Source organism: Eretmochelys imbricata, chromosome 3, assembly GCF_965152235.1.
Source record: "Eretmochelys imbricata isolate rEreImb1 chromosome 3, rEreImb1.hap1, whole genome shotgun sequence".
NCBI classification, from domain to species: Eukaryota; Metazoa; Chordata; order Testudines; family Cheloniidae; genus Eretmochelys; species Eretmochelys imbricata.
The window spans coordinates 147,194,493-147,216,324 of NC_135574.1; the positions used below are offsets into that span (position 1 = coordinate 147,194,493).

Sequence of the window (21,832 nt, forward strand, 5' to 3'; positions counted from 1 at the left end):
TGTCTGGGTTACAGCTGCTTCTGTGGCTGGTTTGGGGGCCTGCAGCCAACCACCACAACCCCAAACAGAAGCACTGGCAGGGTGGCCTGGCTTAGCTCCTGTGGAGTCCTGTGTAAACGTTACCTGCCCTTCCCCAGAGGTAAATCCTTCTGGAGCTTAGCAGCCTGCTCTGTCTCAGAAGTGCAATTTGCACAACAATTGTACAAAACAGAATAAATAAAAAAATACACAGCAAAATGCAAGAAGATATGCTGTGCTGTAGGAAATGCTCTTCCTATCTTTTGGTGATATCCCAATAAGATTTCGGTCCTGATATTAGCAAACTAATTCAATAATTAATTCAGATATATTCTCTGTCCTTGCTTATTCTCATTGCTTTGTGACATTCTTATATGAGCTTCATCTCAAGAAAACCTTCAGTCCAAAGGGGCTCTCTCCAGGCTTCAAGAACAGTTGTTCTGGGTTATCTTAGAGAAAAGCCCTCAGATGGTTGCACTTTGACATAGGCACAGACACAAGGAGGGCCAGAGTCTTCGCAGTGCTTCTTCACATACAACTCCTAGATCTTTAAGTCTCATGTATAGAACAAGATTGCACATGAAGGAGCTTTGGGAAATTCTGTTCAGGGGCTAGAATCAAATAAGACATGCAGAGAAAAAGGAAGATACCATCTCCACGATGATTCAGTACCTCTGTTGGTGGGGGAAGAGTAGCGCAGGTAGGTAGTCACAGGATCTTCCCTTCACAAACGAGGATGCCAGCTTCTCTTGCAATTCATAGAATCCAATGTTTTAAGAAATCAAAGAAAAAAATCTCTATTTCTTTGGGCTCTTGCATTCTGATCATAGGAACTATGAACAGTTACAATAGAAGAAGGTTTCAGAGTGGTAGCCGTGTTAGTCTGTATAGGCAAAAACAACGAGGCGTCCTTGTGGCACCTTAGAGACTAACAAATTTATTTGAGCATAAGCTTTTATGGGCTAGAACAAGCTTATACCCAAATAAAATGGTTAGTCTCCAATAGAAGAAGGGAGGTTTGGGTAGTATGTTAGGATTAATAAATTTTCACTTAGAATGAATTTGGCAGAAACCATTATCTTTTTGTGGGGTTTGGCATTTATTCAGGACAAAGGAGTCAATTTTTTCACTTGCTCTCGGTCAAAGTAAATTACCATTTAAATAAACCAACATTTTTTTCAGTTGAAAATATGATATAAATATAAAACACATTCATGTGAAATCAAATATGTTTATCAAGAATTCGTATAACGTCATCAGCATTAAGTGCAATTTTATCTGAAATAAGAACTTTCACATATGCAAGAAAGCTCTTTAAAAAAAAAAAAAAAAGATTAAATCCCAGTGATATCTTGGCCTGAGTGCACATTCAGCCAAACTGTTCAAAGATCAGTTCAGAAAGAGCCGTATGTTCTTTTGTTGGGTTCATGTCCAAATGGAAAAGGCAGCATCATTTTGGTCTGCTAAAAAGTCATGCATAAAAGGTCAGAATAATAAAAAACCATCACATAAAACTCTTTATTTTCTGTATCAACGAAAATCCTATCTGCCTGTAGCCTATAAACTGTTTTTTTTCTATTTTATTTTCTTTTACTTTCTGTTTTTCCCGAAAACTAGTGAGGCACAATCACAAAACATTAAATGGCTTCCTTTGCAGTAGTGGAATAAGGTGTTTATATAGTATCCATGTAATGTAAGCATTTTTGCTATAATCACTTCTTTATATATTCCTATAACAAAATAGGAATTTTTTGATTTATTGAATTTGATTTATTGCTTCCTCTCATTTATCAGTGTATCATTTCAGCTGCTACCATCATATTAATTTCACAGTGGTTGAGGCCCTGATTCTCAGTTGAGACTGTATCCCAAAGCCTATATGGGATTTGGATCAGTCCACTAGTGTAAATCGATATAGCTGTATTGACTTCAGTGGAGCCATGTTGAATTATATTTGCAGACAATGTGGACCAGAGTGTGAATTCTTAATATCATTACCAGTTTATAAAAGTTTGCATGGTGGCCCAGTAGTGTCCAAAACACACAGGTTCAGAAAGTACCAAAGCATGAATGCAACTCAATTTACAAAAGGTAACCAGGCAACATAGTTCATACAATTTATGCGGTAAGTATAAAATCCTACATGTCCACGTGGAACAGATTACATAATCTGGGCAGTGTTCAGTTATAAAAACTGTTTTGAGTGAGACTTCAGCATCCTATTGAATGACAGTAAATTAGTTTGTATTGTTTGCATGTCATGGAACTAATGTTGCAGAAGCATCATAGTGTTTGTGTTGTATGTACATCAGAATCTGTATTTGCATCACCGTGGAGTTTGTGTTTTCTAAATGTGCAGCTGTTTTAGGTTTCTAAGCCATTGTAGTTGCTTGTAGTACAATAGTCCCACAGTTCCCATGGAAATGGGGGAGAATTTTGTAGAATTGTCTCTTGAGTATAGAGGGAGGGAGTTGTCTCAGTCAGCTTTACAATCAACATTGTGTGGGCATTCTTGTTAAGAATGTACAAATTCAAACTTTAACTGTAGAGAAATATTAGGGGGAAAATCTGAGCTGTGAATGTGTAGACAGGGAAATTAGACACACGCTACATTTAAAAATTGTTATTTTTATTTAAATGTAGTAAATATAAGCTGTTACCTCAAGTTGACATACCAGTATTAAATATGTCACTTTTAAGAGCTTATTCAGTTTTGAAATTGTCTAATTTTTGGCAATGGTTTGATTTCAGACATTAATGAATGCCTTCAAGACAGTGATATTTGTCTTAGAGGAAACTGCATGAATACTGAAGGTTCTTATGAGTGCACTTGTTCAGATGGCTTCCAGCAGATGGCCAACAGGGGATGTCAAGGTATAGTCTGATTCGATTAGGGATATCTGAAGAATGTTTTAAATTATAGTATAAAAGAGAATCCCAAATCAACAGGATTACAAGCACCTTCTTACCCTTCTCTTCTTGCCATAAACAATCATCTGCTGTGCCACAGGCAGGCTTCTCTATACATTGAGAAACTGTTCCAACAGGCATAGTCTCAGCCTTCCTATCATGAGGTAGGAATTCTTCATAAACTAATATAAGGTTAGAGTTGTTGTGTCTTCCCAAGTCTTGAGAGAGATTCATTTTGATAGCACAGGTTGTGCTGAAAAATACAACAAATCATTTTATACCATTTTTATCAATGCTGTAGATCTGGTAAGTACACTATTTAAAAAATACAACCGGAAAATAAATGAAAAATAAGACTACACAATTAGGTATATTTATTTTGTATCTTGCTATAATTAATAGTTCCACTTGACAGAGACAATAAATATTCACAGGCAAAACAATTATTAGCCAGCGATTAAGGCTGAAAGGATTTATCCCTTCAGATAAAATACTATTGAATTTTTTTTCTCAAAGAACATAAATGTTTGAAAGTCTTGATAGCCGAAGATTAAGTGCCATTTAGCAAAAACACTCCAAAACATTTGAAAGCATGCAAATACATGGTTAAGATCAAAAAACCTTAATTCTGCCCCCATAACACTATTAACCTTCCATTTTCTTTGGAAGCATTTATTTTGGTTTCCAAGATTTTTTCTAACAGCTTTAAGACATCCCTATCCTATAACTAGGGACAGCTTACTTTCCAAAGATATTGTACCTTACCTACTCTTTTTACTCCTTGCATCTGATGAAGTGGGTTATAGCCCACGAAAGCTTATGCCCAAATACATTTGTTAGTCTCTAAGATGCCACAAGGACTCCTCGTTGTTTGTGCTATATATATAATTAAGCATAGGTATTGCTGGTGTCCATGGACTGTAAAGGTGGCTATAAAGGTGGCCAGAGTCTAAGCAAAACTGTATAGTTACGCCTGCTGTAGACATGTTGGTCACAGGATATTAGAATGACAAGGTGGGTGAGGTAATATCATTTGTTGAACCAACTTCTGTTGCGGAGAGAGACCAACTTTGGAGCTACAAAGAGCTCTTCTTCAGGTCTGGGAAAAGGAACTCCCAGCATCACAGCAAAATGCAAGGTGTAATAGATTGTTGAGCAAAAGTAGCTAGCACATATTTAAGGAACCATTCAAGGAAGGGTGGCCTGTTAACACCTCTGCAGTCCTAGGACCTAAAAAAAGGGTTAGTGTTGGGTTACAGATTGTTGCAATAAGCCATAAATCCAGTGTCTGTTCAGTCCATGTTTTTTAATGTCTAGCAGAGTAATGAATTTAAACTCCCACTGTGCACACATTTCACAAAGCAATCAATCTTTATCTAACCTATCACACTCCTCATCCTCAAAGGAAACCTGCACAATACTTTCAAAAGACACCCGCCTCTCGTTAGTTAAGAGTAAGGATCTATATTTTTTGTGGTTACTGATCAGAAGAACCTTTCTGATGGATGGGTCAGGTTGTCTCAGAGTTTGTGGTTGACCTTAAGGTGGGGCTTATTTGGGTGACTTACCTGAATGTTTTTGAGTGTTTTATAAAGCAAAATCTAAAAGTACAATTATAGTCTGAAAAGTGACTATGTATAAATGGCACCACCTTAATCAACAGACCTGATCCTTGTATGTATTCAACCATCTGCTTACTTTGCTAACTAAAATATGTATTACTTCTTTTTACCTCTAGTTACGCTCCACAGCCAGTGAGACTCCAGAACAGGAGTTCTCAACCTATGTACATTGTGGGCCGCATATACAGCTTTCTATGTGTTCTGTGGGTTCACTCACACAAGAATATTTATACTACCTGTATGGCCCTGAGGATATCACATGGGCCACAGATGTGTGCTGATTGGGCTGCAGTCAGCCCGCGGGCTGTGGGTTGAGAAACACTGCTCCAGAACATTGAGTTGATTTCTATTCTGGCTCATGCATCATCAACAGAATTACTAACTAAGTTCAAGCTGCAGAAATTTTTATCTTTGATGATGCTTGATCCAGAAAGAACAAAGAGTTGATTTTCTAATTCCAGGTTGAGTTTGCAGGGTAGGCAGGCAGAAAAAATATCTTTACTTGTAAAAACTGAGCAGTACTTGACTGCTCCGTATGCACTGACATCTTGAGAACATGCCCAAATTCTAAAGATGCTTTTTGGCTGCAGTGTGTAGAAAATCAGCTTATTGGAAACAAAATGTAATCTTCCAAACTCTGCTGTCAAGACCTTGTACCAAAATCTCGGCTGCGTTCTGGCCTTTTGTGCCACTTGAGCAGCACAGAGGGTCCAGAAAGCAATCAGAGTGGGCCATCTGAGAATTCTCCTTCTGACACAAGGGAGTTGTCAGCTAGTTCAGAGCTGATGTAGCTAGCCCCTGCACCACTCCCCATCCTCCTCTTAGCCGCATTGTAGGGAGTCAAGTGAAGGGAGCATTGCTAGACCAGAATGTACTCTCTGGCTGTGCTTAGCTGACATATTGGCCCTTAGAATCTGCTTAGCTGGTGGAAGTTAGTTCCATACGCTGCTCTAACCTGTGCTTGGGGTCAGGGTGGTGTAATTACTGGCTTCCTGGCACCCCCTCCCTCTCTGCCAAACTTCTGTTCAGCACCACAGAAAATCTGGCCCTTCACTCTAGTAAACATACTTTTACTGATTTAGCACTTTCACCCATGGCTGAAAACAGATCATGTATGACAAGTGGAGCACACTTCTGCTAAAAGGTATCAGCATTCCTCACATACATTTTGGCAGTTTAACTGACCGTCATTAACCAATGTAAATAGGTTGTGGCAATATGCCAAACACTAATGCACGTTGGAATCCGCTTCACAAGTAATATTAGAGAGGGAAGTTTAAAACATTTTACAACTCTGCTCTGTGTTTTCCAGATATCGATGAATGTGAAGGATCTGAACTTTGTTTGCCACATGGGGAATGCCTAAATACAGATGGTTCTTTCCACTGCATTTGTGAACAAGGCTTTTCAGTTTCTACAGATGGCCAAACATGTGAAGGTGAGATGAGTAGTGATACCATAGTGAATTTCACCCTGTAGCCATATGCCACAGTAAGGATTTAATGTAGTTTAAGAGCTTACGTTGCTAAAAACTTTTCAAACAACATAAAAGTTGTCTTCTTCCTCATTTGAAGCACCTAAAGCTGTGTTAAATTTTTTAAAGAGAATCTAGAGAACTAAATATTAAATGCTTTGCTAATGCAATATTGAATGTGCATAGCTAGTCACAAGAAGTTAAGAAATGCAAAAATTAAAGGCCAGATTCTTACTCATTTAAGTGATCCCATTGATTGTATGGAACTAGTTGGGTAAATAAGGTGGTCACAATTTGGCTGTAAGATTCCAAAAGCAACATTAATATAGCAACCTTGCACATAAAGTATATGGTGTTTTATATTCTTGTTTTTCTGGAAAACATGTAGCTTAATATTACTGTTCATGTCATAAAATGTATAGTATGAAACGTACAGAACAAGCAGCAAGACTGAGTGAAGGTTAGAAACTTAACTTCTGCTTTTCTTGTCTTTTGGTGACTAACTGTGCAACCTTAATGCTTTATAATATTTAATAAATTAAACTGCAATGTGTGGGGGATTTAATTGCAAACGGAAAGTGAGAGATGGAAGGAGAGAGAGAGAGAATGGAATAAAGAAATGGGAAAAGGTGAGGGAGAAGCAAAAAGACACACAGCTGTAAAGTGAAAAAACTATTCATAGCTGGAAAAAATTTTCTTTATTTTAAAATCCCCTTGAGGGGGTGGAAGGAGGGAATTGGTCACAAAATTCACATAAATTAGAGGGGGTATTCAGACTCCTGGCAAGTTTTAAGTGTGACCATTATTGCTACAAAGTTTAGGCACCTTTAATTTAGGGCTTCTCAAATATTTTAGCAGTAAAACCTTAACTTAATTTTTTAATGTTCTGATGGCTCTATTTGAAACATTAAAACCCTGTTTGTAATATGTTTAAAAATACAGACATGAAGGAAATATTCCTGCAGTAGATATAAATCAAACTGGCAATCATGGTTAATTTCTTTTTGCATGAGGCTATTTTAAAATTCTGTCTTAGTGTTTTAGACATTTTTAAATTTTTTGTCAGAGCTACAAATAAATAGCTCTTCAAATTAGAATTTTCAATTTTAAACCAAACTCATACATTCCCCCTCTTTTTCTCCCTCCCGCTTTTCACATGCACGCACACACACACACATATATAGATCTTTTTCAAAAATGGTAGTAAAAACAGTTCCAGTAATAACAATGGTGAGAAACCTCAACCACAGGCATGGAAAGTTTGCAGATGAGGTGCACTTGGGGTTTTTGTTTGGCTCCAACATAAGAAAGTGTCCTGTTGCTGATTGAAAGCACACACTTGCCAGTGGTGCTGCTCTACCGTCCTTTGGGTAAATTTTAAAAAAGAGATTTATGATCCGTAATACACAGAAAACATAATTTTTGCCATCAACAAAGTAAGAAGTAAAAGTTCCACTAACCAGATTAAGAATGGTCATTCATAGAGATACATGGACTATTCAATCCAGAAATATTGTGAAATATATAACAACGATTCAAGAGGAATAAAACCAAAATTAAACAATGCAAACAAACACACACAAAAAAACCAGCAGGCATCTTGAGAAGCAATTCTAGAGAATTCATGAATAGCAGAAATACTGGATAGAGTTATAAGCAGCTTTGTGTTGGAAATTAGGGGAGATGGACTTCAGACACCCAACCAGCTTCTCCACTCCAAATGTTAGTTTGTTGGAGGCCAATTAACCCATGTAAATTTATTTACATATGGTGCCACCTCTATAAACCTCACCCCATCAGTCTACTCAGGGCTGGTACAAAGACCTTCTCTGCAATGGAGAGGGCATGTGGAGACGTCCTGCGTGGTTACTGTATTCATTCCCCCCACCTTGTGAAAGATATACTGGGAGGAAAATTGAAGTAATTTTTGTCTAGCATATACTTGCTGTAGTAATAACTAATAAAGCCAAACATGCTGTTGGCAATGGGACATTGCTGTACTACCATGAAGAGATTGGAGTCAAATATTTAGAACTGATATGGCATCAACCATCTTGTCAGTGCTCAGTAATTAATAGTAGCATGAACTGAAAGAGCCATTTTTTTTTGTGCCATTAGAATAGCCTTGTCAGGTAGAGAAGAGACAGTGCATCTGAAGAGTTCTGGCAGTGGGATGCATTTTTATGATCTCAAACAATGAAAATACTTCAGAGTTGTCCCAGAATCCAGACTGCTAAAATTATTCATGTAAAATTGTGCAGGATATATAGACTCCATCCAGTATTTAGCAGGGAAAGGGTTAAATGTCTTCAGTTTCTGAACAAGAATACTATAGTAGGTGTCTTCCTCACCATAGAGCATAAGGAAGAAGTCAGAAAGGTTTAAACTAAACACTCTATATCACAAGAACAAAACAAAACTCTATGTTAAAGGAACATTATCAAGGTTGCAAAGTCAGACACTCAAAAAGTTAGGAAATGCCAGAATTAAACAGCAACCTCAACTAAACAAAAGCAGTAACTGCTAGTTTTAGGGGTCCCACAAAACAATGAGGAAGTCTGGCTGGGTCTGTGCCAGTTAATTAACCAGCACTATTCCCAGAGATGTGGTGGCATCATTGATGATGATGGTTATGTGTACAAAGTTAATCTTAATTACAAACAAAAAGCCAGATTTTTAACCAGATAGAAAAGGATTAAATCAGAAGAATATTTATATGCAGGCATCTAAATATATTTATAAACAATGGAGAGTAAAATAAAAAGTGTAAAACCCATTAACTGTGCTTCACAGGTAACTGGTGGTGTATATGGGATGCAGATCAGGCAGTATATTCGACACTAGGAAATGTACTTTAATAACTTGACTAAACACGGCTGTTTATAGTCTCCTGAAGCAGTAATAATCCTTTTAAGTTATAATTGGCTACTGTATCCTTTTAAGTTATAATTGGCTATATACTATATATATTATATATATATATATATATATATATATATATATATATATATATATATATATATATATATATATATATAAAATCCTTTTAAGTTATAATTGGCTACTGTATGCAATCGTTTTAATTTTAAAAAATAATAAAAATATAAAGATCTAAAGCTGAAAAAAGCTTTCAAGCAGACACCAATCACTTCAGTCCTGGTTTTTGTATGTCCATAATTTTCAGAATTCAGTTTAGCATAAAATTTGAAAAAAAGAACAGAAACAAAAAGAACTTATAACATTCCAGGTGCTGTGAGAGGATGTGGCTTCCTGCTGCGGAAGCTACTGTTCTGCACACTAGTTGCCTTTATGAATTTTATTTCTAGATAAGTGAATGAGAATAGCTGTTTATATCATCAGAGTAGAGACTAAGGACATTTTGCTGGATTTAGCTGCCTTTAGTAACCTGGAAAGAAGATTTTCCATCTCTCTGGGTTGTTTTCTTACAAGTTCAGATGTTTTCTGAAAAGTTAAAAACAACGTAAGATGATTAAGGAGCTTGTGTGGTTTAATCCTGGTCTTGAGTCTTTATGGCTACTGGCCAAAGTAAGCTGCACAGCTGTGTAGACTCTACCGTCTTCCAAGGAGTAAATCAAACCTTTGTAGTAGCTGTGGTATTCCATCACTGCCCCCTTCCCAGGAGCTGAATCTGGTGATCAGGCTTGACAGAGTTACCTAATAAGGAAACTCTTGGAAGTAACACTGGGGGACTCATTAGCTTTCCATTGAGCTTGTTGAGATTCTTGCAAAGGTTCTTCCCTAGCTAACTGTCAGCCAGCTTTGGCAGCAATAAGTCACGGCAGCATTCTCGGTGCTAAGCAACAGCCCTGCCCTGATACCCAAGCCTCTACTCTGGTCCTGGCGACACTCAATTCTGTCCCCAGCTCCACCCCCAGTGCCTCTTCCGGGAACCCCCCCAGCATCTCTCCTCTCTGTGCCAAGAACCAACTCACACATAGTAGCTCCCAACACGTCTAAGTGCTACCATAACATGTCTGTATCTTTCAGCCCACCGGAGCTCCCCATTCTTTCTGCTTCTTCCCTACTCCACTTCGTAGCTGTCATACCTCTGAGCTGTCAGGGCACTTCTGTGAAGAATAGATCTTTCTAAAACAAAAAAATGGAAATTCATACACAAAAACACTATATTGTGTATCAGTTAAGGCTATTGTACACACAAAATACCTACCATAAACCTCAACATTGGGGAAATGAGAAGTTAAGTGATGAAAAATACATAATTTCTATCCCTCCATCCAGACACCTTACTACTTTGCATAGCCATTGTTCACCATAGACCACACATCACAACCTTAACTGTGCCCTTGCTGGGAAGAGAAGGAGGTTTTGGGAAGGAGGAGCAGGAACTCTGGCACTCCTCTGGAGCCATGGTATGGTCCACTAAATGTGCAAGTGAATTCCTCCAATGTAGTGTGCAGAGGCCATCATCACAGGCATGCTAGACCCCCAACTTAAATATTCTACAGTGAAGTTGGAAACTCCATCCTTGACCTGTCAAAAGTAAACCCAAAATAAATTCATGGCACTTTCCAAAATGGGCCACCTTTTGGTGAACGCTTAATAGTTTCCTAGCAAGCTTCAACAGCCCTCTCACATGTCCTGAAGTAGACAGATTGGGTTCCTAGCCATAATGTATCCACCCTGACCCTGAGGCTAAAGCAGTGACCCAGAACTTGAATGGAAAACAGAGAAACCTCTTCCTTAAGCTGGAGGTGCAAATCACCATCACCACATGGAATAGCCACCCAGCAATACTTCACGTGGCCATCTAAACACTAGATTCAAAATCCTAGTTATTCTGACTTCCCCCTCATCATTACTATTATTGTTATTTATTAGGAGTATTATGGAAGTACCTAAAGGTCTCAGCCAATATTGGGGCCTTTTGTGCTAAGCACTATACTGTACAAGCATGTAGAAGGAAACAGTCCCCGCCCTGGAAAACTTACAATCTGAATAGAATTCAGTGCAATTTAGGCAGATACCTAAAGTTAATCACATCTTTAGGTGCTTTCCTGAAAGCAATGTTTCCCTTAATTTGGATTCAAGTGCTTTGCTGAATAGGTATAGACTTAAGTACATACTTAAATGTTTTGCTGATTTGAGGCATTCCTTTTAAGATCCTAGTTATTCAGGCCTCAGTCCTGTACTCATTATTCAGGTAAAACTCTTACTGATTTCAGATCAGTAGGAGTTTTGATTAAGAAATGCAGAACTGGCATTAGATTTTGAAATATATCATAATCACAAAGCTACATTTTAATTGTACAGACATATGCTATCTTAGTATGTTCCCCCACTTTTGTCTCCATGTAGCAAGATGTTTGCCCATTACAAGTCACATACTTTACAGGGTGATTAAAGCAACAAATGCCCTTTCCGGCTGTAAAACAGGAGGCCTTTGAGTGAGCTGTCTAGACAAGGAAAAATATTTGGTGCTTGGACCCTCTCTGTAGGTTCCCAGTCACTCACTGTATGAGTCAGTCGTGTTCAGACTGTGTACTTTTAAAAACAAAATCATCCTCTGTGGATGTGTTATATATTTAATTAGGACACTTGTTGCAATGATGGATTTTGTTTCTGCTGCTTTTCAGTCAATGACCTCACTTTACCTTTTGAGAACAGACTTATATGATCCTTTCCCATCTGTTTTCTTTAATATATAGCTATTACGAGAAAAGGATACTGTAATTTATATAATTTTAAATTCCTAGTTCTTGTCTTCTCTGTGTAGACTTTTAATAGAATAACTGTGTTCTGTGGCTCAGGAATCCCTGTTATTAAATTGTAATTGGCCACTGGAAATATATGCAATGCATTGCTTTGTATTGTCTTATACACTTGGCTCTCAATCCTATATTCCTTACTCAGACGGAATTCTCATTTGATCTGAATGGAAGTTTTGTCTGAATAAAGAGTGCAGGATCATAACCGTTCTCTGTGTCCACATGTACAAAACTCTGCAAACCACAATATAAGGTTAATGAATAAAATAAGATCTTATTCTGAGTAGCAAGAGGAGACAGTCAGAAAAGTGCATCCATAAGTGCAGGTATCCTGGGTCTCTCATAGTACACTTGCTTTTGCTTTTTAATAATAATTGTCCTATAGTTGTGGTGATTGGTTAGGAGATGGAAGTATTTGGAATCCAAGACAAGTTTTTGACCTCTCAGCCTTGATAATGTTTCTTTAATACTATAATACAGATACACGTATTGGCTACTCTTACTGCTCTGTTAATTTTACTGATTTTTTTTTGTGATGTTGAACAGTTCAATAACCAATTATTTGACAGCCCATTCCCATTATCACATTCAGTTCCTGTGAGATAAATGTATTAATGATTGTATTCTTCACCAAAGACAAATAACCATTTTCAAGATTAATTACTGCAGTATTTTTCCTTGATCTGTTTAATAAATCAAGATAAAAAGAATTATATTAAAAGAACATGTATTGGCAAAAATCAATCATTTACTAACCACTGATAAAAGTTTTATCATTGCATGTTTCCAAGTAATATTACCTTTAATAGTAAAATATTCTTGTGGCAATCCAAGCTACAAGTGAAAAAAATTATACCAAATACAATAATAAATATAACAAGAAAAATATTTCTAAATTTCAGTGCAATGTTGGAAATTTTGCATTAACATAAGTATATATTTTACACATTTTTACATAAGTTTTATATACATTAATAGAGAGGATAATTAAACAGAACGGCTTAGGAGAGAAAGTGATAAATTCTCCACCACTTGGAGTCTTTAAAACAAGATTAGGTGTCTTTCTAAAAGATATGTTCTAGTTCCACCACAATGTATTGGGCTTGATGGAGGAATCACTGGGTGAAGTTCTATGACCTGTGTTATACAGGAGGTCAGACTAGATGATCAGAGTAATCCCTTCTGGCCTTAGAAGTATATGAGGGAGACTCTTCCCCCCTGGTCCAGTCCCTTTATGCTGTGTAAAGAGGCCAGAACAGCATAGAGAGGCTCTGAAGGCCCTAGTTCCAGCTGAGGGAAAATTCCTTTAGAACACCATCTGAGGCAGACAACCAAAGGCTGTTCTCCAAGTACTCCTTCACAAGACTCTGCATGGGGACAGGAGTGGGGCTATGAGTGGGATGGGTGTGTTGGGTAGAACCGTAGCCTGTAGCACTGCAGAGATTCTGGGTAGTGCTGCTGCGGTAGGCAGGCAGTGAAAACATAGGCGCCAACTCCATGGGTGCTGCGGGGCTGGAGCACCCATGGGGAAGAATTAGCAGGTGCTCCACACCCACCAGCAGCCAAGCTCCCCCCACCCCCAACCTCTCCTCCTCCCTCGAGCATAGCGTCCCTGCTCCTCCCCCTCTCAGCACTTCCTACCCGCCACCTAACAGCTGTTTGGCAGCGTGTAGGACTTTCAGGGAGGGAGAGGGAGGAGTGGGGACGTGGTGCACTCTCGGGAGGAGGCAGTAAAGAGGTGGGGCAGGGGTGGGGACTTGGGGGAAGGGGGTGGAATTGGGGCAGGCAGGGGCGGGGCCAGGGGTGGGGGGATCAAGCACCCACGGGGCAGAGGGGAAGTCTGGGCCTATGAGTGAAAGGCTACCAAAATTTAAGCAGCCATTGAGGGGCAGTGACCAAGTGATTCAGAGACCTTAGATTTCCTTGACCCCTTTCAATTGGACTTTAGATCTGGGTATTTTTAAGAGAAGTCATTGATATCATTGCTCAATGACCTCTTTCAGGAGATGAACAAGGCATGTCTTTCCTGATTCTTTTAGGCATTTGGTATTGTAAATGATGAGGTGTTGTTGACACAGCTCCAAACACTGGGAGAGGTAGACAGAGCTGCACTTGAATGTCTCCATTCTTTCCTTTCTGAGAAATACCAAAGAGTAGCATTGTGGAAATGCTCATCTGTCCGAAGGGTTGTCTTATATGGTGTGGTTCAAAGTTCTGTTCTGTCAACTTTCCAGCAGAATGAATATGTAAAGCCTTTAGTAGAGATGGCAAGAATGAGTATAGGTGCCATCAGTATGAGGTTGGTTGGGAATGAGATGTTGAATCTCCATTCCCAGGGTTTTTTTTCTTGGAATCCTTCTGTAATTTACTTTTTCTCAGTTTCTGTATGCTTTAATGTGCACAACTAATTTCACATACAGCTACAGTCTAAACTTGGTGCATTTTATAAAGTAAAAAGAATCACTTGGTTCACCACTGAAATGCAGCCACCTCAGCAGCAAAACACTGAAGGTGTTCCACAGTGGACAGCATCACTACTCAACATTTACAATAGCTTTTAGAAATGGAATGCAGAAATAACTTCTCCATTTGAAATTGCAGGGGTGATTTAAGATGGCAAAATGTAATAACCCAAACTGGGATTTAGCCAGGATACTGGGGTTAACATTCTTACTCCTGAAAAACATGCCATGAGATTTTTAATGACCACAAGTGGTCAGGACTTCGGTTTTAGGTCTTATTTTGAATGGAGATTAAAATAATATATTCACAGTATTCATAATACACTTATAACAACAGACTGCTCTCTGCCACAAGCAGACTCTTTATAGGCTGACGTGGCAATTGAGTCAGTCAGAAGAGCAGACTTACTCAGCACGGTACTCTAGGATGCTCACTAGGGCGGGCAACAAACCAGAAATAGGAGCTACACACTAAGACCTCAATTCTGAAAATACTTCTGCACCTTAAAAACTTGACAGACCTGAGTAAGGGCTGTTCATGTGTATAAATCTACAGAATTAGTGCCTAAAGGCCCAATCTGCAAATCCTTGCTACTGGCACTTGTGCAGAAGCCCAACATAAGGTCTGTGCTACTCTGTAAGTCCCACTTATGCGCTGAAAAGCATATGCTTATGTTCCATTGATTTCAATGGGACTTAAATACATTTATGTGCGTTGCTGAATTGGGGCCTCCGTGTGTTGGCTTTCTCCACAGGCGTGAACTTTACCAATATTGTTTACTATTTAACACTAAAATGATGGACACCATAGAAAACACTAAAAGAGAGACTCCATTTACAAGAATTGTATTATTTACGGTGATTTTTGTTGGATCAAGCTCTAATATTGTGGAGAGGGAGATGGCTAGAATTTGCCAGGCTTGCGTAAAATTAAATTTAGGAAGTTGTTGTTTCAGTGTTTGTCTATCTGCATGCAGCTGTTATAGTAGAGTAAATCTGAAGCATGTATGTACATCACTATTATTATATTGTTCTAGAAAAATGTACTTATAGATGCTCATAAGTTAATTATCTGTAGAATATTATCTGACCAGTAATATTTTATTTCTTGTCCTTTGTATTTGTTTCCCTTAAAATCTACAGATACACTAACTGTATCTACTTGTAGAGATGTAATTGTCTACCTGTCAAACTGCCTTTGTATATTATGTCTGTCTGATGTTAAAATGTCTTATTTCCAGATGTTGATGAATGTGTTAACAGCACTCTATGTGGCAGTCATGGGTTCTGTGAAAATACACCTGGTTCCTACCGCTGCCTTTGTTACCAGGGGTATCAGGACCCACAGGATGGGCAAGGGTGTGTGGGTGAGTTTTTAGATTTTATAATCAGTACTGCATCACCTCAGTGATGAAAAACTGATTTAAAAAGAATTTATTTCTTCATAAAATTATTTTGTCTTCCATCATTTTATGTTAAATTGCACCATTTCTGAGTAACATAGGACTCAAATATGTCTTGCTCTCTAAACCCTGTATACCATGTGGGTACTTACTGTGTATCTGTTAAAGGAGAATCTGTTTTTAAGGTTGGAGTGGAAACCAACAGCAAATAAGCTGCGCCACTCATTTTATCTATTTAAAAAAAACCCCACTATTTCTGCAAATGTCAAGCCATTCACAAATATAAATCATAATGGATTGAATTTAATACTTCAGCTTATTTAAATGCAACATCTGTTTAGTCTCTTAGTTGACTAGCCAGAACTCTGTACTACCTCCTACAGGAAATATAGTCTGGTGTGTGGTACAGCCTGTCTGAATTAAACAGCACACCTCCTTAGAAACATTGTGTTTGAACAGGTTTTAACATTACCTTCAAGCTCCAGGAAAGACACCTATCACTGTGAAAAGATGTGAGAATTCCATAAATGTGTAAATATTGTAGATTTCTCTAGTGAGTAATAGATTTCCAAATCTGTTGTTAATAGTGGTGGTTGGACCTGAACACCACAAGTTTCTAATATAAAATTAATACCAGATCAACAAAAGGTATTCGTTAAGGAATTTCTTCAAACTAGATTCAGGATGAAAGACATTTGCCAGTAACACTACGCTGAATGAAAACAGAGGGGAATGAAAGAGTGGTAAAAATAATTTTTTTATATATATTCAGTAAAAAATGGTTTTACTGAAAAATTCTTCTGGTCCACTTTTAGGGCTCAGCTTGCAAGGTGCTGAGTATTCTGACCCATATTTAAAAAGAAAAACAGAGTTTTAGACCTTAAATTATTTTTCATTGAAATGCGACATTTGCTACTCTTAACATCTGGTGTGGGAGCACCACTACAGAGAGAGCCAGTGCTCCTTTTGAAATTCATTTCAGTGTGATGGACCGGATTCACAGCACTCCCTTCACCTAACTCAGGCAGGCAGCACAAAGAGAGCCTTGGAGGGGATTCCTTAGGACCGAAATCTATCCATCGCTGGAGGGAAATCCACAGAAGCCATAAAGCCAGCATAGCTGGCTCCTGTGCCACCCATCCATTGCAGCCCTAACATAATATGGGATAAGGGAATGTGGCCAGAGTTCATGGTGTCCAACTATTCCCAGATGATGGGAACCAAGGCCAGTATTAGAACAATAATGGACATAAAATTAGGGAGGCATAAGCAACAAGCCCCCCCCTTGTCAAGAGGCTACACAAACAGAAAACTCAATAATAGTGGGGGATTTGAATTATTCCCATATTGACTGGGTACATGTCACCTCAGGGGGGGATGCAGAGACAAAATTTCTAGATACTATTAACGACTGCTTCTTGGAGAAGCTAGTCCTGCAAACCCCTAAGGCAGAGGTGGGCAAACTACAGCCCGTGGGCCAGATCCAGCCTGCCAGCTATTTTAATCTGGCCCTCGAGCTTCTGCTGGTGAGCGGAGTCTGGGGCTTGCCCCGTTCCGTCGCTCCAGCCGGGGAGCAGGGTGGGAGGCTGCTCCACGCAGCTCCCGGAAGCAGCTGCATGGCCCCTCTCTAGCTCCTACATGTAGGGGAAGCCAAGGGGCTCCGCTCTGCACGCTGCCCCCACCCCAAGCACCGCCCCCGCAGCTCCCATTGAGAGCTGCAGGAGCGGTGCCTGTGGATGGGGCAGCATGCAGAGCTGCCGGCCACGCCTCCGTGTCCGAGCCGGAGAAGAGACATGCCGCTGCTTCCGGGAGCCACTTGAACTAAGAGCCACCCGGAGCCTGCACCCCTGAGCCTCTCCCCATGCCCCAATCCCCTGCCCCAGCCCTGATCCCCCTCCCACTCTCTGAACCCCTCGCTCCCAGCCTGGAGCACCCTCCTGCTCTCCAAACTCCTCATCCCCAGCCCCACTACAGAGCCTGCTCCCCCAGCCGGAGCACCTGCCCCCGCACCGCGCTCCCCCCCCCCAGACCGGAGCTCCCTCCCGCACCCTGAACTCGTCATTTCTGGCCCCACCCTGGAGCCCATACCCCCAACCAGAGCCCCCTCCCTCACCCCAACCCCAATTTTGTGAGCATTCATGGCCTGCCATACAATTTCTGTTCCCAGATGTGGCCCTCCAGCCAAAAAGTTTGCCTACCCCTGCCCTAAGGGGAGAGGCAATTCTTGATTTAATCCTCTAAGTGGAGCACAGAATTTGGTTCAAGAGGTGAATTTAGCTGAACCACTCAGTAATAGCTACTGTAATGCAATTAAATTACATTTCCTCCTTGTAGGGGAGGAAAATACCAAAGAAACCCATCACAATAGCATTTAACTTCAAACACAAAAATGAGGAGGCTAGTTAAACAGAAACTAAAAGGAACAGTCACAATAATAAAATATGCCTGCAAGCTGCATGGAAACTATCTAAAAACAACATAATCGCATCTCAAACTAAATGTATACCCCCAAGTTAAAAACAAACAAACAAAAATGCCACCATGGCTAAATGACAGAGTAAAATAGACAGAGACACAGACATCCTTTAAAATTGGAAGTGAAATCCTACGGAGGAAAATAGAAAGGAGTATAAATTCTGGCAAGTGAAAGGTAAAAATATAATTAGACAGGCCAAAAAAGAATTTGAAGAACAACTAGCAAAAGACACAAAAATTAATGGAAAAAAAAATTCTTTATGTACATCAGAAGCAGGAAGCCACTGGATGATTGAGGTGCTAAAGGAGCACCCAGGGAAGACACAGCTGTTGCACAGAAGCTAAACGAATTATTTGCATTGGTCTTCACTGCAGAGGATATGAGGAAGATTCCCACAGCTGAGCCATTCTTTTTAGGTGACAAATATGAAGAACTGTCCCAGATTGAGGTGTCAATAGAGGAGTTTTGGGAATAAATTGTTAAATTAAATGGTAATAAGTGGCTAGGACCAGATGATGTTCACCCAAGAGTTGTAAAGGAACTCAAATATGAAATTGTAGAACTATTAACTGTGGTAATAGCAGTTTTAAAGCAGCCTCTGTACCAGATGACTGGAGGATAGCTAATGTAATGGCAATTTTTAAAAAAGGCTTCAGAGCAATCCTGGCTATTACAGGCTGTAAGCCTAGCTTCAGTACCAGGCAAATTGGCTGAAGCTACAGTAAAGAACAGAATTATCAGACACATAAATGAACATAATACATTGAGGAAAAGTCAATACAGTTTTTGTAAAGGAAAATCGTGCTTTAACAATCTATTGGAATTCTCTGAGGGTGTGAATGAGCATGTGGACAAAGGTGATCCAGTTGATACAGTGTATTTAGACTTTCAGAAAGTCTTTGACAAGGTGCCTCACCAAAGGCTCTTTAGCAAACTAAGCAGTAATGAGATAAGAGGAAAGGTCCTATCATGGATCAGCAACTACGTAAAAGAATAAATGGGTGAGGTTTGTCTATGCATTACACAAAGTAAAACTATTTCCCCATGTTTATTCAGAGGCAGCAAGTTTAAAACAAACCAGAGGAAGTACTTCTTCACACAACATGCAGTCAATTTGTGGCACTTGTTGCCAGTGGATGTTGTGAAAGTCAGAAATATATCTGGGTTCAAAAAAGAGTTCGATAAATTCATAGAGGATAGCAGAGCCAGTGCTAGCCCATTGGGGGCCCTAAGCAGGAATATTTTTGCCCTCCCTCACAATAGTAAAACAAGCAAGTTCTTATAATAAAAAGCGAATTGGGAGGGCTCTTGAACTGCTCAGAGCCTCAAGCAGTTGCTTAGTCTGCTTATGGGGCCTAGTGCCAGCTCTGGAGAATAAGTCCATCAGTGGCTATTGGCCAATACGGTCAGGGACACAACCCCATGCTTTGACTGCCAGAAGCTGGAACTGATTGACAAGGGATGGGTCACTTGATAATAGCCCTGTTCTGTTCATTCCCTCTGAAGCACCTGGCACTCACTGGCTACTCTCAGAAGACAGGATACTGGGCTAGATCAGTGGTTCTCAACCAGGGGCCCGCGGCGCCCTGCGGGGCTGCGAGAGGTTTCAGGAGGTCCGCCAAGCAGGGCCAGCATTAGACTCCCTGGAGCCCAGGGCAGAATGCCAAAGCCCCATCACATTGGGCTGAAACCTGGGGCCTTGAGCCCCACCACACAGGGCTGAAGCCTGAGCAATGTAGCTTCTTGGGGGACCCGTGGCATGGGGCCTTAGGTAATTGCCCTGCTTGCTACCCCTTAACGCTGGCCCTGGCTTTTATATGCAGAAAACCAGTTGTTGTGGCACAGGTGGGCCGTGGAGTTTTTATAGCCTATTGGGGTGGGCCTCTGCAAGAATAAGGTTGAGAACCTCTGGGCTAGATGGACCATTGATCTGACCCAGTATAGCCATTCTTATGTTGTGCTCTCCCTCCACTGCAGTGGATGGATCTGGCCCTATGAACTGTTCTTAAAACAGATTGGCCTTTGTACACAGTTTGTACTTCATTAGAACTGCATCATGACTGTTCAGTTTATGGCTTTTATCAGATTCTGCTACAAGCTGTCAATAGGCCTTTTCAACTTAGTTTGTACTTTATTTCTCTAAGGATTAGTAGAAATAGAAAAAAGACCTTTACTGTTGTGCATTCTCTTTCACATGATTTAATTTGTGGAATACAGTTATAATTCGTAAAGAGTTCTGATTTTTAACTCTTTACTGATAGAAACCTGAGAGAGAGGTTACTGGTTATATGGTATATGGATAACTCCTGATATCACTCACATCAATGGCAAAAATTCCTAATGACTTCAATAGGAGTAGGAGCTGACTCTAAAAATAAGAATGCATAAATGCTTTTTAAAGCAAATATCTGTCTGTTTCTTAGTTAATGATTGGGGGTGGGGGGAGTTATTATTAAACAACATGTTGAAAGTTTGCTTTAGTTTTTCTGTGACTGCAACTTCTAGTTTGGCCTGTTTGACCTTGTTGAGACCCTAAAGGTGCTTAAAATGAAGCAGATGCATAAGCGTTTGCAGGTTCAGAGCCCAGCTAAGCTCTGTATTCTGAATAGGGGTCATTTGCACAGTATAGCCCATCAGTCATGAAGCAATGAGTATTTCCTTGATTTTATATAGTTTATTTTATAATAAGTGGGTGTTGCCAACTTGTAGAAGTCTGTGGTTACCTACAGAATGATGGAGGTGTTAGTAGTGACTACATAGTACAGATTGCATTGAGAATTTAAATTACAGTGGGGGTAAAATCCCTGTCTTAAACAAACAAATGATTTCATTGAGTTTCCAATTTCTGCACACTATCTCTTCCTGGGCAAAGGGAGTTTTCTATAATGTTTCCTCTGCCAGTGTTACTAAATCTTTTAGAAAACAAATACTTTAAAATGCTCTTTTACAAATATGGTCCTGACAGCCCTCACCTTTGTTCAGCTCCCTTTAGCTAGACAAATACAGCTCCTACGAACTCCAGACTAAACATGCACACTCTGATAATGTCTCCCAAGTGAGCTAGCTGGGAATTTATATGTAAAACATTCTAAATGATCCTCCTAATTTGGCATAACCTATTCTAGTAATGCCCAGAATACCTAGAGCTCTCGTATTCCATGAGCTATTTCTCTTTTTTGTTACCACCTGCCGTCCTCCACGGTTGTGTTCAGCACAAGGCTCCAGGAAGACAGACTGGGCTGCTCCAGGAGCTGGGGGATGGATATATCCAGTTCCTCACTATCATACCCAAATATGCAACACCCAAACCTGGCCTCAGAAAAATGATGTAACCAATGTATAGAGTTTTACTGGCAAAAGTAATGATTACCTTACAGGTTCTGAGGGCACAGTTAAGTTAGTGCATATGTGCACAATTCTGGAGAATTGGATGTATGCTTTGCAGGTGGCTACATGGTGGAAAGGAAAGGGATTTTGTTGTGCAGGTGAGGAGTCTGAGTCTGTTTGGTTTTCTGATGTTTGGGTGGTAAGGCATGTTAACTTGAGATCCCAATTCAGGAAAGCACTTAAGCACATGCTTCAGTTCATCACTTAAGGACACTCTTAAATCCCATTGTCTTAAGCACATACTTGGGTGCTATGCTGAATAGAGATGCTTTCCTTGATGGGGCCCTTCATCTGATGTGAATGCCAGTGTTGCTTCAACTTGTGATTTCTTTA

At 39.8% G+C, this 21,832-nt stretch overlaps 1 protein-coding gene across 1 annotated transcript in view; it reads left to right on the top strand.

The window, feature by feature from the left end:
- The window catches only part of LTBP1 (latent transforming growth factor beta binding protein 1), a 375,845-nt gene that overhangs the window by 281,591 nt on the left and 72,422 nt on the right, over positions 1-21,832 (top strand). The window contains exons 22-24 of the mRNA XM_077812182.1: positions 2,770-2,892; positions 5,863-5,988; positions 15,475-15,600. Coding sequence (XP_077668308.1) covers positions 2,770-2,892; positions 5,863-5,988; positions 15,475-15,600 — 375 coding nt within the window. The remainder of the gene's footprint in view (positions 1-2,769; positions 2,893-5,862; positions 5,989-15,474; positions 15,601-21,832) is intronic.